Genomic DNA, 16,420 nt, shown 5'->3' with positions numbered 1-16,420 from the left:
CGCTCGCGCTAATTTGACGTCTAAGAGAGACTAAGCGCAGGGAACAGCGGGTGCGGACATGACGGCGGAAGGCTCAGGACGAAGCAGACGCGAAGAGCCCCGCAGTCCTCGGACGGTGAGGCAGAGAAAGGAGGGCCGGGACGCGGCGCGGGTAGGATGCGAGCAGAGGAAGGACACGCGGTGCCGGGTACCTGCCGGGAGCGCCGGGTCCAATGGGAGGAGGGCGCGCGCCGCTCCTCAACCTGGCCGAGGACGTCACGACGCCGAGGCGGACGCCGGGCCAATGGGAGGCCGTCGCGGGCAGGGACGGGGCCGAGAGGAGCCGGGGCTGGGTAGCGCGGAGTCGGTTGGTTGACTCCAGTGTAGCCGCCGCCTGAGAGGACTGGGGCCTGCCCCTCACCTTACTCCCGCCGCTTGCACTTCCCGGATGGTGCTGACTGCTCTCTAAGCGGCGGCGGCGGCGAGTCGTGAGGACGCGCCGCGGAGGCTGTTCGGGGTCGAGGCTTCCTGTCGCCGCACTTCCTCTTGCGGTGCCCGTGCGCGGCCGGCCCGGCGGGCGGGATGGCGGCCGCGGCCCCAGGGAACGGCCGCGCATCGGCGCCCCAGCTGCTTCTGCTCTTTCTGGTTCCACTGCTGTGGGCCCCGGCTGCGGTCCGGGCCGGCCCCGATGAAGACCTTAGCCACCGGAACAAAGTATCGCCGGCGCTTGCCCAGCAGCTGCAGCAGCAGCAGCAGCCGGTGGCCGTGCAGGGCCCCGAGCCGGCCCGGGTCGAGGTGAGCGGGCCGGGCCGGGGCGGCGGGGGATGGGGCGGGCGAGGCTGCGGGGCCGGCTGCGCCGGGTACCAGGCTCCAGGCCTCTGAGAGCGCCGCCCTTCGCCGCCTCTGCTGGGGGAGGCGAGCCCGGCCCCTGCTCCCGGGGTGGAGGGCGGTCGGCTGCGCTGTTTTCCGGTGAGGCCTGGTCCTGCCCGCTCCTTTAGGGAAAGGGAGAGGGAGAGTCCAAGAGGAGCCCGCTGTAAACGCTGATCTCCGGAGGACCAAGGTGCTGCTCAGGGATGGGCGTTTTATTGATCAGATGTGTCTTAGAGTAGCTGGAAAGACTCATCCCTACCAAAAAGTTTTTAACAGATGGCTGCTAGGAGGCTTTTTGTATTCCCTGAGGATCATCACATCGGCCATTTCATTGTTGAAATAGCTTATCCCAAACTGCTTACCCAAATTCAACTTGGCACTGCCTGTGCTTCTTGCCAAATAAATATGGATTATGAACCATGACTCTCACTTTTTTAAAACGTGCTTTGGCTAGCGGGAAGTACTCTTTAGGAACGCAGAGGAATTAGTCTCCGGCAGTACAGCGTCCTGCAGCGGTGTGGGATGTCGAAACTACATTTATAAGTAAAACAGAATCCTGTATTTTGTCCTTCACTGAATAGATATTATAAATTAACTTTTTAATCTGTTAATAGAATCAGTCCTTAGTCACTTGGCAGCGTTTTAACATTTCTTCTCTCTCCCAGTCGTGGGCTTTCGCGTCATTTCCAGTATCTGCTCCCTGAATCCTGGCCAGTGTGGCACTCAAACCCCCACTCCCACCCAGGCCATCTCCACGTAACTAATCTTCCCAAACGTTGAATTCTGCCATCTTGTCAGAAGTCTTCGGTGAGTTGCCTGCACTCATTTCAGTCCAGCCTTTTTAGGAGAGTGATGTTCAGGTTTCTCCTGATCTGGCTGCAGCTCACCTCCAGGCTTTTTGGCCACCGCTTTCTTGGCTCATATGCTAAAGGGATGTGCTCATCTGCAAAAAAGAATGTGCTTCAAGAACCCTTTGGGACAGGCCTTGTGCTCTCTTGCCAGTTTCTCCCTAACAGAAGACCTTTTCAAAGAAAAAGACCTAGAGTTTGAAGCCACGGATCAACTCTTCCCACCTTGGAGAACCAGCAGATACCTACTCTCTGTGAAGCCTTCCCTAAAATTTCTTGGTTAAGAGTGATTTATCTCTGACCTTTCCTTTCCTTTCCTCCCTCCTCTCTCCTCTCTCCTCTCTCCTTTTCTCCTTTCCGTTCCTTTTTCCTTTCCGTTCCTTTCATTTCTTCTTTCCTTTCCGTTCTTTTCTCCTTTCCGTTCCTTTCTCCTTTCTGTTCCTTTTTCCTTTCCGTTCTGTTCCTTTCCTTTTCCTTTTCCTTTTCCTTTGTTGAGACAGGGTCTTGCTCTGTCGCCCAGGCTGGAGTGCAGTGGCGCCATCTTGGCTCACTGCAAACTCTAATTGATCCTCCCACCTCAGCCTCCTGAGTAGCTGGGACTGCAGGCGTGTGCTAACACGCCCGGCTAATTTTTGTTTATTTTTTTTTTTTAAGAGAGGAAGTCTCACTGTGTTGCCGTATTTGGTCTCAAACTCCTGGGCTTAAGCGCTTCTCCGGCCTTGGCCTCCCAAGTGCTGGTGAGCTCTCACACCGGTGCATTGGTTTTGTGTTTCATGTTTTCATTACATGTTACTTTCTTAGGCTTTTCCAGTTTTCTGTTGTTTTTCTGTGTAAGACCATAGGATAGAAATTTCTGAGAGACTGATCTTGGTTTCACTAAGCAAGAACATTTGTAAGAATCAGTGCTGTCCCAGATGTAGTAATCGATATTGAGAAATAATGAAGTTCCCCTTACTGGAAGTGCTCAGGAAGAAGTTGAATAACTGCTTATGAGGAGATTCTGGTGTGGGAGGGAAGCTGGGAGCTAAAGTTACTGGGAAGTGAAGATTTTGTGAGCCGATTTCATCCTCACAGCAGCCCGTTAAACAGGCAGAGGAGGTGCCGTTTCCCGTTTGTGGATGGAGAAACCTAGGTTTGGAAGGAGTAATGGTTTAATATCACAGCTAGTTTTCAGCAGAACCAGAGTTAGAATCTGGACTTCTATGCCTTACTAAGTTTTATTAGCATTCATTGTGTCTTAACTTTCTCTTTTGACTTATTTAATTCATTAATGGATTTTAATGGTTTATTTGGATTGTATGCTGGTGTAGTTCTTTGATCTTGAGCTTAGCTTTCTCTTTCTCCTTTTTTGGGGAGCTTTATTGTGTATATTGTGGCATGTTTACACACATATCTTGCTGCCTTGGGTTCTTGCAAGTTGTGTACATGTTTTTATCTGCCCCTACTAGCTTTTGGGTGTCTTGAGAGCACGACTCTGGCTTACTCATCTTTGTCTATTCCAGAGGACTCTGTCTGTTGGCATTTATTAAGTAATTTTCAAAGGCTGGGTAGAAGTATTTGCATGTCAAGTTTGTATCAGCTTTTAAATACCTTTATGGAAAAACTGGCTGTAAAATAAACTCAACCAGGAAAAAACAACAACAACCCTATTTTTAAGTGTCTATCCAACATTTTTTTTTTTCTTTAAGTTGCAAAGGGATCCACCAGATGGAATTACGAAAATTCAGCTTTTATTATCTGCTGGATATGATGTGATTTTGTAACCATTATTGGATTGGTGTTGGTTTAGACAATTTAGTTTTAGCTGACTATATGGTTAATTCTGGGACTCCTGTAAAGTTTGTTTTTTTTTTTTTTTTTTTAAAGAGAGAAGATCAAAAGCACTGAACTCATGAGTAATAAATAACCCATGATAACAGAGAGGTATAATGGAGTGATGTCAGAGGTGTACAAGAAGTGTGAATCATTTAACATGTGAAGCCAGGGTCTTTAGTCCACTTGCGGGGGGCAAAGTAGTGAGTGGGCTTCTCCATCTTTTTCCCTCTACCTGCCCTGCTGCCCCCAGGCATATGCTTAGAAGTGGGGCTCCCATTTACACTGCCCTGCTTGTCTCTCCTGGGCTCCGCTGACCCTGCTTGACATGTCCACTCCAGGAACTGAACTGAAATGCTGATACATGAACTTTACTCTTAGTGTTCATCTTTTAGCCCTGTCATTTACCCCAGTATCACATTATTTTAAAACAATCACTATTTTGGATTAAGTTAATTGTGTGAGAGAGAGATTATAAATATGTAACTTTGCAGGTATTTTGTTGAAGTTTTAGTCATATTGGGATTTTTAAGATAGAAATAACGGTAGGTGTGGAGCTACTAATATCCTTTTTAAGAAGCTAGGAAAAATCTAGCCATGCAAAATGCCACAGTGGTAGAAACAGTGTCCAGTAAACATGTTAAATGGTCTTAAGGATTCTTATCTTTTAAAGTTTTATTTAATTTTTTTTATAGAGACAAGGTCTTCTTACAGCTCATAACTCATTGCAGCCTCCAGCTCCTGGACTCAGGCCATCCTCCTGCCTCAGCCTTCTGAGTAGCTGGGAAGGGATCCTTGTCTTTAAAACTAGGGGTGTGGAGGGAAGGGCGGTTATAATATAATATGATTTTTCCCTTTAATATTTTCATATATTGGTGATTCATTTTAGTTATACATTTATTTATTATTGTTTATTCTAATTTTGTATTATAGTAGAATATAACTGTCTTGTTGTCTTCCTTTTTTTTTTTTTTTTTTTAAGAGACTGGGTCTCACTATGTTGCCCAGCCTGCTCTCAAACTCCTGGGCTCAAGGGATCTTCCCCTCTTGGCCTGCCAAAGTGGTGGGATTACAGGTATGAGCCATCATGCCTGGCCTTGTCTTGTTTTAATTACATTTTTATGTAACTTTTTGATACTGCTCAAGTATGTTTTCCTCTATCTACAGTACTCACTATGCTGAAAGATTTTTCTTTCACATGTTTTCTAAACTATGTAATATAAGTGTCATTTGCTTTTTTAGTCTACCTGATGGAGGTAAGAAATGATCCAAGTAATTTAACAGCCATGTAAGCAAGAGTTGAACATGTAAGTTTCAACGGATTTGCTTTGCAACTACATGCAGTAGATCTTTTAAGAGGGTAGGATATTTAACTATAACCTTTTTTGTGCCACTGTGTGAGAGTGGGCTTCTGAAAATGGAGCGGGGAAGCATCTCTCCTTGGTTAGTAGGCATTCAAGTGGAAGATAATGTTATAAAAACCTAGTTGTATCTTATAGGGTGCTAAAAGCAAGGTGACTGAACTTCTAACAGGGCATGCTACATTGAGTATGTACTTTTCTCTATAATTAGGTTAAAAAAAAGTTGGTAAGTAATATGAACTTACAGTCATGATTAACCTCCAATTTACAGACCCATGATAAAAAGTGTTGTTGATTACTTGGATCGTATCTTTTCTGCAGTTTATGTTTCTAGTGACTTACTCAATATGTTTTTTTTTTCTTATTCCTTCCCTGGGCAGAATATGTAATATAAGAAACATAAGTCCTTTTAGTTAAGGGAGATCAGAGATTTAATAAAAGTCATTTATACCTTATTGCATATTCTGGAAGTCCAAAGAGGAATGACTCTGGTTGCATAGCACTTTTAATAAAGCCGCAGAATCATTACCTGACCCAAGTGCCAGTTCTTGTTACCATATTTTTACTTTACTGTTTTTGGTATTTCATTTATTTATTATGTTTCAGCTGTGAGAGTACCTTCTACAAAACATTTTAAACTTTTTTCTATTTTCATTAAGTTGCAGTCCCACTCCACCCAGTCCAGCCTCCTAATTCTAGCCTCTGTACAGCTAAGATTGAGGCCATCAGTTATCAGGACACCTGCTCATAATTACCTTCTCAGAAAGTAATTATATTAATACTGAATTTATTTAGTGGTGGTCTGTCATCAAAAAAACTCATTAAAAAAAAATCAATGAAGGCTGGGCACAGTGGCTCATGCTTGTCATCCCTGCACTTTGGGAGGCCGAGTTGGGTGGATCAGCTGAGGTCAGGAGTTCTAGACCAGCCTGGCCAACATGATGAAACCCCATCTCTACTAAAAATACAAAAAATTAGCTGGGCGTGGTGGTGCATGCCTGTAATCCCTGCTTGAGAATCCCAGGAGAATCGCTGGGACCCAGAAGGTGGAGGTTGCAGTGAGCCGAGATTGTGCTGCTTACTGCACTCCAGCCTGGGCAACAAGAAGAAAACTCTGTCTTAAAAAAAAAAAAAAAAAAAGAAAAAAAAAATCAATGAAACTAAACACATTTAATAAATTTCAAGTGCATAAATACATTACAAAACAATAACATTCATAAAAATAAACATTCATTAAAACAAAAGATAATTTTATAACAAAATAATTATTAAATATAAATTCTAATATAAATTAACAAGTAACATTAGTATTTAAAAATAGTGAAACAATTCACAAAAATACACAATAATGAAAATTAAAATATTGTATCTTTATTTTATTTTATTATTATTATTTTTTTAGACGGAGTCTCGCTGTGTCGCCCAGGCTGGAGTGCAGTGGCCAGATCTCAGCTCACTGCAAGCTCTGCCTCCCGGGTTTATGCCATTCTCCTGCCTCAGCCTCCCGAGTAGCTGGGACTACAGGCGCCCGCCACCTTGCCCGGCTAGTTTTTTGTATTTTTTAGTAGAGACGGGGTTTCACCGTGTTAGCCAGGATGGTCTCGATCTCCTGACCTCGTGATCCGCCCGTCTCGGCCTCCCAAAGTGCTGGGATTACAGACTTGAGCCACCGCACCCGGCCTAATATTTTATCTTTAATGACATCTTTCGAAATCAGGTTTATCTGTGGTGTCATTGTTTAAGTGCATGTATATATATTATATATAAACATATAAAATATATATAATATATAACATAATATATAATATTTTATATATATATATTTTTTGAGACAGAGTCTCACTGTCACCCAGGCTGGAGTGCAGTGGCAAGATCTTGGCTCACTTCAACCTCTGTCTCCTGGATTCATGCAGTTCTCATGCCTCAGCCTCCAGAGTAACTGGGACTACAGGTGCATGCCCCCAGGCCCAGCTGTTTTTTGTTTTTATAGTAGAGATAGGATTTTGCCGTGTTGGCCAGGTTGGTCTCAAGCTCCTGACCTCAAGTGGTCCACCCACCGTGCCTCCCAAATTGCTGGGATTACAGGCATGAGCCACTGTGCCCGGCCTAAGTGCATATATTTTTTTGTGCACATTTTTACAACTTTTAAAAAAAGCTTTTTTTTTTGTTTTGGAGACAGAGTCTTGCTCTGTCCAGGCTGGAGTTCAGTTGTGGGATCTCGGCTCACTGCAAGCTCCGCCTCCCGGGTTTACGCCATTCTCCTACCTCAGCCTACCGAGTAGCTGAGACTACAGGCGCCCACCACCATGCCCAGCTAATTTTTTGTATTTTTAATAGAGACGGTGTTTCACTGTGTTAGCCAGGATGGTCTCCATCTCCTGACCTCATGATCCGCCCACCTTGGCCTCCTAAAGTGCTGGGATTACAAGCGTGAGCCACTGCACCCAACCCCTAAAAAAAAGCTTCTTTTGACTTAATATTAATAGTGCCCAGGAGACAGTTCTAAGCAAATTGTAAGCATTTTCTTCTGACTCCTTTATCTTCAGATAATCTCACCTGTTGTTTGATAACTTATTGAGCAACTTTTTTTTGTTTTTTTTTGCAGGGACATCAGTCTTTTTCTTGGTAGCAAGCTGTAGATTTTGTTTCAAAGAAAGCATCTTCATCTTCTCTAGTTTCATCATGTATAGATGAAGATTCCGATGCAGGTATCTGTATCAAATTTCAATACAGTCACATTTGTGTTCATTTGAACTCTAGAACTAGAATAGGAATTACTTTTTTCTTTGATTTTCTTTTTCTTCCTTCTCTTGAGGATCATGAAAGTATAAAAGAATACTTTCTAAATGAAGGTGCTGTTTTCATTGTTTTTTTTTACAATTTTTAAATTTGGAATTAAAATGTTAACTAGAACAGAGTTTTTATTAAGCAAGTTTTTTTAAAAAAATCTAAGTTGTTAATCCTGCTCTCGAGATGTAAATAAGGTGTGTTTCAGACATTATTAAAACACAGAAATAGTGGTATTTGTACCAAAACCCTAGTATCTCATTACTTACCATTATATAACACTGTATAACTGAATAGTGGAATACCAAAATTGGAATTGCACACTGCATCTAACCCTGTATGCATCGAAGTATTTTCTTCTGTGCCCGTACTTTCTGCCTTTTTAATGTTTTGGACAAAACTGTCATCCTTTGCGTACCTCCTCTCTGTGTCCACGTTCCTATTCTGTTCCCTCAGTGCCTTTATTTTCTCCCTTCCCATTGCTTCCTTTATGTCTGCTGACACGTGTTCGTATGTTCCTCCTATTTTGGAAAAGAAAAACGTCATTCGTTTAATCTTACTTATTAGTTTCTTTTCTTTCTTTTTCTTTTTATTTTTTGAGACGGTGTCTCGCTCTGTTGCCCAGCCTGGAGTGTAGTGGCACAGTCTTGGCTCACTGCAACCTCAGCCTCCCGAGTAGCTAGGACTACAGGTATGTGCCACCACACCTGGCTAATTTTTTTTTTTTTTTTTTTTTTTGTACTTTTAGTAGAGACGGGGTTTCATCATGTTTGCCAGGCAGCTCTCGATTTCCTGACCTCAGATCTGCCCACCTCGGCCTCCCAAAGCGCTGGGAGTACAGGCATGAGCCACCATACCCAGCCATATTAGTTTCTTCAGTTTTATAAACCAAACTTCTAACTAGGGGATTTGCTGTATTTTCACTTTAGTCTGTTGTTATCTGACTTCAGTCCTTGACTTTTTCTTGAAATTCTTTTTTTATTTTTTTATTTAATTTATTTATTTATTTATTTATTTATTTATTTATTTATTTATTTATTTTAATTTAAAGACAGGGTCTTGCTCTGTTGCCCAGGCTGGAGTTCAGTGGCACAGTCATAGCGTACTGCAGCCTGGAACTCGTGGGCTCAAGTGATCCTCCCACCTCAGCCTCCCAAGTAGCTGGGACTACAGGTACATGCCACCACACCTGGCTAATTTTATTTATTTTATTTTATTTTTTTCTGTAGATGAGGTCTCACTATGTTGCCCAGGCCGGCCTCGAATTCTTGGCCTCAAGCAATCCTCCTGCCTCGGCCTCCCAAAGTGCTGGGATTATAGGCATGAGCCACCACAAATTCCATTTTTTGAAGGAAACTTGTAAGTTAGCAAATTGCTAAATCCAGGGATCTTTTTCAGTTCTCATTTGACACTGTTAATTCTCTACTTTTTAAGAATCCATCTCAGGTGTATGAACTTGGAAGAATAATGAAGCCCGTTTGACCTCAGTTTTCTTGTGTTAAAACTTAAAACAGCTCTTAAGTTTTTTTGAGTATCAAATGCAACAATATATCTGAAAATATCTGGCATCTAGTTAGTAGCTCAAAACTAACCTGACAGTCTGTGATGCTTTAGTTGCTGCCTGGCTCTTGAAATATCTAAAATAGGTTTTTTTTCCTATTTTTTTCCTCCCTCCATCTTCTTTAAATAAAGACATTCTCTAAGGCACATATTTTGAACTTTATCTCTTTGCCTTATCTGTTGGAAATCTCATCTACTTGCAGATCTCTAGCTGATAATTTTGGGCTGCCAGCAACCAGATACAGTACGTCCTCACTTAATGTCATTAATAGATTCTTGGAAATTGTGACTTTAAGTGAAATGACATCAAATCATGTCATTTTAATTCAGTGTTGTTTCATTATAACATGGATTAGAAAAGAAAGTTGGTTTTCTTTTACATCATTTCACTTAAAGTTGTAGTTTCCAAGAGCCTATTGAGGACATGGAGGCTGTCAACCTTGAGCCTACATATCTTGAAGCTGTCCTAGGCTAAACTCTGGTGATCCATTTCCAATAACCTCTTCCAAACCTTCATTTGAAATGCTTTTTATCACCCCAAGTGGAATGTATATGAAACTAAACCCATTGTTTTTATTCCCCTTTCACACATACTAAAGACATACTAAATACACATAATAAGAGTACTAAATACATACTGGCGTTTTAAGGGTACTAATATTTCTGCCAACCAGTCAGAAAACCTCACCACCATCCTTGATTCCCCCAGCCCGCCTACATTTTTTAAAGGTCTAGTGGTTTTTCTTTCCATCATGCGCAGAATTTTTTCCTTCTCTTATTTGTCCTTAACACGGGTTTCGTGCAGCTGACCTCCTGATTGATCCAGTGGCTGGTATTCTCCACTCTGCCCTGATAATTGGTCACAGTGCCTTGATCATGTTTATGTGTTACACAAAATATGTAAGGACTTCCCTCTTGCCTCTGAGCTTGTCCGCAAACATGAAGGATTTCAGGCCCGGTTTATCTTTCTAATCTTGCCCCAACCATTCTTCTGATGGTTTACTTCCTGTTCTCAGAACATGCCTGTATTCTTCCACATTGTCAGTGCAGAAAAGAGGTATATGCAGGAAAGGTGTGATGTATTTTCTTTCTTTCTTTTTTTTTTTGAGACAGAGTCTTGCTCTGTCGCCCAGGCTGGAGTGCAGTGGCTGGATCTCAGCTCACTGCAAGCTCCGCCTCCCGGGTTTATGCCATTCTCCTACCTCAGCCTACCGAGTAGCTGGGAACACAGGTGCCCGCCACCTCGCCTGGCTAGTTTTTTGTATTTTTTATTAGAGATGGGGTTTCACCGTGTTAGCCAGGATGGTCTCGATTTCCTGACCTCGTGATCCACCCATCTTGGCCTCCCAAAGTGCTGGGATTACAGGCTTGAGCCACCGTGCCCGGCCGATGTATTTTCAAGTTAGCTACTCCATGAGTGACTAGTACTGAATCCGTCTGAAACTTCCAAGGAGGCTTATGAAATGAATCTTAGAACCAGCTTCCATATTGGTTGCCCCACAGCTATTAACTCCCCACACTTCCAGGTAGTGAATGAGTAAGTACAGAGCAGTGCTTTTTGGTTGGACCTGCTCGAAGCCAGTCACAGCTTACACGAAATTGATCCTTCATAGCTGGCATAAGATGTTGGGTCAAGAGGTTTTTGAAATGGTGCATAGCATGTGTCTATAATGGTGTGAAAGTTAAAAATTCCAGAAGATACAGAAGAATGTAAAGTGAGAAGTTAATGTCTCTTTTCCTTTTTTGTATTCTAGAAAAAGTTTGCCAACCCCTGTTGTAGTCATTCTGGTTCCTTTCCTGGAAACATTCGTCATTAACTTGTTTCTTGAGACTTGGTGTGTATTTACGATACTTACACCGTCCACATACACACATACTTAGTATATACTTTTTCTCAACTTCAAAATATCTTAATGATTTTCTATATTAGTATATAGAATATTCTTATTTTTTTTTTAGCTCTATAATATTGTTATGTGGATCTACCATTTATTTAACTAGTTTTCTATCAATGGACATTCAGTTGTTTTTTTCTTTCTCTTTGTTTGGAGACAGGGTCTCACTCTGTTGCCCAGGCTGGAGTGCAGTGATGTGATCTCTGCTCACTGCAACTTCCACCTCCTGGGCTCAAGCGATCCCTCTCAACTCACAGCCTCCCAAATAGCTGTAAACTACAAGTGTGTGCCACCACACCCAACTAATTTTGTATTTTTTGTAGAGACAGGGTCTCCCTTTGTTGCCCAGGCTGGTCTTGAACTCCTGGCTGGGCTCAAGGGCTCCACTCATCTCCCAAAGTGCTGGGATTACAGGCATGAACCACCGAGCTGACATTTAATTATTTTGTCTCCTTATTACAAATGATAGCATTACATTTATACATATTTGTAATCCAAAAAGGTCAATTTCTTGAGTGTTCTTATCTGGAACTTTTTTCTGTAATAGGCCTCCCATATTCATTGCCCACAAGTTTGCATCAGTTTTATTGTAGTGGGTCAGGATCGTTAAGAGCTAGAGTTGCTGGGATAGGCCTTTCTCAAGAGGTTCTACTTGAGTTGGACCTTGAGGAATCTAGATGAAGAGGGGGATAATGAAAAGGAGGTGGGAAGGGAAAAAGGACTGTGGCCAAAGTCTTGTGGTTAGCAAAAGGCTGGCATGCTTTTGAGCTGCACTGCCCAGCACTGTAACCATGAGCCATGAGTACGTGTGGCTGTGAGCACTTGCTATGTGGCAAATCCAGAGTTGAGGTGTGCAGTGAGTACCCACCAGGGTCTGAAGACTTAGTATGAAAAAAAGAATGTTAAAATAGCTCAGTAGTTTTAAAAATACTGCTTGTAATTTAAATAGTAGCATTTTGAATATATTGGGTGAAGTAAAATGTTATTAAATTTTTTACCTGGTTTTACTTTTAAATACATGGCTACCAGAAAATGTAAAAATGCATTATGTGGCCCACCTTTTTGGCTGCATGGTTTTTTGTTAGACTGTGCTCTGGCTCATGCTTCAGGATGGAGAAACAGGTTCAGTTGGGGAACCTGGTATGTGCTTCAGTGCGAACTGTTGGATAGTTATTGGAATCAAGTATTTGGTATGAAAAAACCATTATGTTTCTTAAAACAGTAAAGTAACGTGAAATTAGTTTCAGGAAGATTCAACTGTTCATATTTTGTAGCACTGCAAAAACTAATTGAGTTCTTACTGTGTACTGAGCACCGTCCTAAAGGGCTTTATTCATTTAATCCTCACAGCAACCCTTTGAGACATAAGTAGCCCTTATGTTATAGATGAACTTGAGTCTTAGGGAGGTGTACCTACTGGCCCAAGGTCATGCCATAACTGATAATGCCTTGGCTATGAACCCAGGCAGTCTGATTCCAGAGCCTGTACACTTAACCACTACACTGTGTCCCTGTGAAGGTGAATTAGACAAAGAAGATGATCCTTGCACATAGCAGTGAAGGAATGGTAATGGATCACTTTCTAATCCTGTTAATATTTTAATTTAAAAAAATCTTGTGTCTTCACAGTACCCTGATACTTTTCATTTTTAAGTTCTTGTCACCATGGTTGGTTGTATGATTTTGGCCACCCAGGACCAGCATAGTATGTAACAAGCTTTAAGTTTATTTTGCTTGTGTTTCGGGTATAGGAAAGTTTTAAGAGTATGTAGTTTTTTAAAATTTTGTTTTGTTTTACAGTCATGCATCACTTAATGATGGGGATGTGTTCTGAGAAATGCATTATCAGGCAGTTTCATTGTTGTGCAGACGTCCTCGAGTGTACTCAACACAAACCTAGATGTATAACCTGCTACACACGTAGGCTAAACAGTATAGTGTATGGCTCCTAGGCTACAAATCTGTACAGGGTGTTACTGTATTAAATACTGTGGGCAGTTGTAACATCATATATATATATAAAAACATAGAAAAGGTACAGTAAAAAATTTGGTACTGTAATCTTATGGGACTACTGCTGTATATTCGGTCCATCATTGATCAAAATGTCGTTATGTGGTGCATGTCGGTACTCTTAAAGCAAATTTTATTTTATCCCTACATTTCACAAAGGAACAGAGATGAAATAATGTGGCTGAGGTTTCATGGCTGGGAATTATAAAACCATGAGACTATGTAGCTTTGATCGCTATTGTGTTTGATTTAAAAAGTAAACATTTTGTGTTTGAGCTTAGCACTAAGTGATCATAAATGGTGTATATTTATTCCTAAAATTTTTCTGGGATTTCAGATCCTGAAATTTTACACTAACCTTTAAAAAGCATGTTCAGGAGGAAAATGTGTCAGAGCCAAGTTGAAATTTGAAATGCTTATAGATATATATATATATGAATTCTTAATATTGGAAGAGAAAGGAAGTTGTTGTTTTGAGAAGGGAGCTTGCTCCATCACGCAGACTGGAGTGCAGTGGTGCCATCATAGCTCACTGCAGGAAGCTCTTTTTTTTTTTTTTTTTTTTTTTGAGACGGAGTCTTGGCTCTGTCACCCAGGCTGGAGTGCAGTGGCGGGATCTCGGCTCACTGCAGACTCCTCCTCCCAGCTTCAAGCAATTCTCCTGCCTCAGCCTCCTGAATAGCTGAAATTACAGGCACCCGCCACCATGCCCAGCTAAGTTTTGTATTTTTAGTAGAGACAAGGTTTCACCATGTTGGCCAGTCTGGTCTTGAACTCCTGACCTCATGATCCACCCGCCTCGGCCTCCCAAAGTGCTGGGATTACAGGCGTCAGCCACCGCACCCGGCCAGGAAGCTCATTTTTAAAGGACCATCCATGTAGATGGAACCAAAATAGTAGTGGAGAAGCCCTTAAAATGATACTTGCTTAATTAATTAAACTTAATTCATTAAGAGGTAGCTGTCAAGGCTGTTTAATTAAAATTAAAATTAACCATTTTGTTAAATTTGTTAAATTTCTCCAGTATTTAGCTCAGAGGTCTAGTCTTAATGGTAATGCTTAAATTTTTCTGATCTTTACTGTGGAATTTTGGAATCAGGTTTATGTTATGTGTTAAGGAATGACATACACACTAAGAATTTACGATTATATTCTTATCTCTGACTAGGGCCTTTGTAATAAATCTGTTTTTACCCTGTCCAAAATGACTGTGTTCTTGGGTTTCTTTTTCTTTATCTCTTGGGTTTCTAGAGATTCATAAGCTTTAAAAATTAAAAATAAGCTATTAGGATTGGAAGAGACCTTTGGAAGTGGTTTATCTAGCTCAGGGCATCTCAGTCTGGGAACTGTTGACATTTTGGATACATCATTCTTGGTTGTGGAAGGACTGACTGTCCTGTGCATTGTAGGATGTTTAGCAGCGTATCTGGCCTCTACCCACTAGATGCCAGTAGTTCCCCTTTGATTGTGACAACTAAAAATGTCTCCAAACATTGTCAGATGTCCCCTGGGAGACACAATCGCCCTGGTTGAGAACCGTTTGTCTAGCCCATTTCCCGGGAGTGGTGGTTCCCTTCTCTGGAACTCAGACATTGAGAAGAGAAGGGTATTTACCACTTCCTCTAGCAGTCCATTCCAACTTCAGGTGCCTCTTTGGAGATAGAAATCTCTCCTCTCTGTTAAGCTAAAACCTGCCATCTGTAACTTTTTAGTTCAGCCTCTTAGGACCATATACATTGGATAGATTCACATATACACTTTCCCAATTATTGGAACATGATACCCTGTCCTTCCTGGTCCCTCATGGGGTTGTTTTAGAGCCAAGTCAGCACACTTTGTAGTTGCCAGAAAGTAAATATTTTAGGCCATGTATTTACAGGCTACCAATCTCTGATGCATAATCTTCCTTTCCTTCCCTCCCTCCTTCTTGCCTTCCAGCAACCTTCCCTCCTTTTCTCTTTCTTCTTATTTCTTGTAACCTCTTAAAAATGTAAAAAAACATTTTTTTGTTCTTACAGGCTGGGTTTTGGCTTCAGTAACTTGCCATCCCTGGTTTTAGAGTCTCTGACATCTCTGCTAATCTTCAGAAGGCAGTGCAGTGCTTTAGAACTGTGTATAGAACTTTGGGGAAGGTCTGAGCAGCATAGAATAACGTTGGACTTGTCACTAACGCCTTCAAGCGAAAAGCTTACTGCTTTTTTGTAGCTTTGTCACATTTTCAGCATAATGACAGCCAAGACACTGGTTTGTCTTTTTCATTAGCCACTTTTCCTTCCCCTCCCCCACTTTTTTTTTTGAGACTGAGTTTCACTCATTGCCCATTGTGCAATGGCGTGATCTCAGCTCACTGCAACCTCCGCCTCCCAGGTTGAAGCAATTCTCCCGTCTCAGCCTCTCAAGTAGCTGGGATTACAGGCTCCCGCCACCATGCCCGGCTAATTTTTGTATTTTTAGTAGAGATGGGGTTTCATCATGTTGACCAGGCTGATCTGGAACTCCTGACCTCAGGTTATCCACCCGCCTCAGCCTCCCAAAGTGCTGAGATTACAGGCGTGATGTATGGTGCCTGGCTAGGCCACTTTACCTTCTAAGATATTTTTAGACTTCAGCATAGGACCATCTGTGTAAACTTGTATTAAACTTGTCTTAGCTGGAACCAGCTCTCTATACCCTGCTGAGGTTTGTGGGTCTTAATTTGTCCTTCAGAGTGTTAATGAAATTTTTCTTAGCTTCATGTCATTCAAATGTTTAATAAACATACCTGGGTCTTTCACGTAAGTTACTAATACAAATTTGAATGAGACATAGCTAATAACTAAATTTCAAATCACAAATGCCTAACAAATAAGGTAATTTTGGCCAGGCGTGGTGGCTCACACCTGTAATCTCAGCACTTTGGGAGGCTGAGGTGGGTGGATCACTTGAGGTCAGGAGTTCAAGACCAGCCTGGCCAACATGATGAGAAACCCCCTCTTGACCAAAAATACAAAAATTAGCTGGGCGTGGTGGTGCATGCCTATAATCCCAGTTACTTCTGAGGCTGAGGCAGGAGAATCGCTTGAATCCGGGAGGTGGAGGTTGCAGTGAGCCAAGATTGCACCACTGCACTCTGCTCTCCAGCCTGAGTGACAGAGTGAGATTGTCTCAAAAAATAAAAAAATAAAAATAATGGATATAGCAGGTCTGTACTCTGTTCTTAAAATTGTTTTGGAGAATTTATATATATATATATATATGTATGTATCTGCATCATACATGTTTAGTATCCTCAATCTAAAATCACAGTGCTTCAGAA

The 16,420-nt window shown here is 41.9% G+C and overlaps 1 protein-coding gene across 2 annotated transcripts in view; it reads left to right on the top strand.

Annotated features, from left to right (window-relative positions):
* Nucleotides 1-309: 309 nt before the first annotated feature.
* Nucleotides 310-16,420, top strand: part of TMEM165 (transmembrane protein 165) — a 30,764-nt gene continuing 14,653 nt past the window's right edge. Inside the window, exons 1-2 of one of the 2 annotated variants that reach the window (XM_025385468.1) lie at nucleotides 310-774; nucleotides 7,476-7,578. In XM_025385468.1, the coding sequence (XP_025241253.1) occupies nucleotides 7,561-7,578 (18 nt within the window). In that variant the 5' untranslated portion in view covers nucleotides 310-774; nucleotides 7,476-7,560. The remainder of the gene's footprint in view (nucleotides 775-7,475; nucleotides 7,579-16,420) is intronic. The other variant, XM_025385467.1, reaches the window with a different exon arrangement.

Source organism: Theropithecus gelada, chromosome 5 (genome assembly GCF_003255815.1).
Source record: "Theropithecus gelada isolate Dixy chromosome 5, Tgel_1.0, whole genome shotgun sequence".
NCBI classification, from domain to species: Eukaryota; Metazoa; Chordata; class Mammalia; order Primates; family Cercopithecidae; genus Theropithecus; species Theropithecus gelada.
Note: the sequence above shows the minus strand (reverse complement) of the source record. Positions and strands in the feature narration are given on the sequence as shown.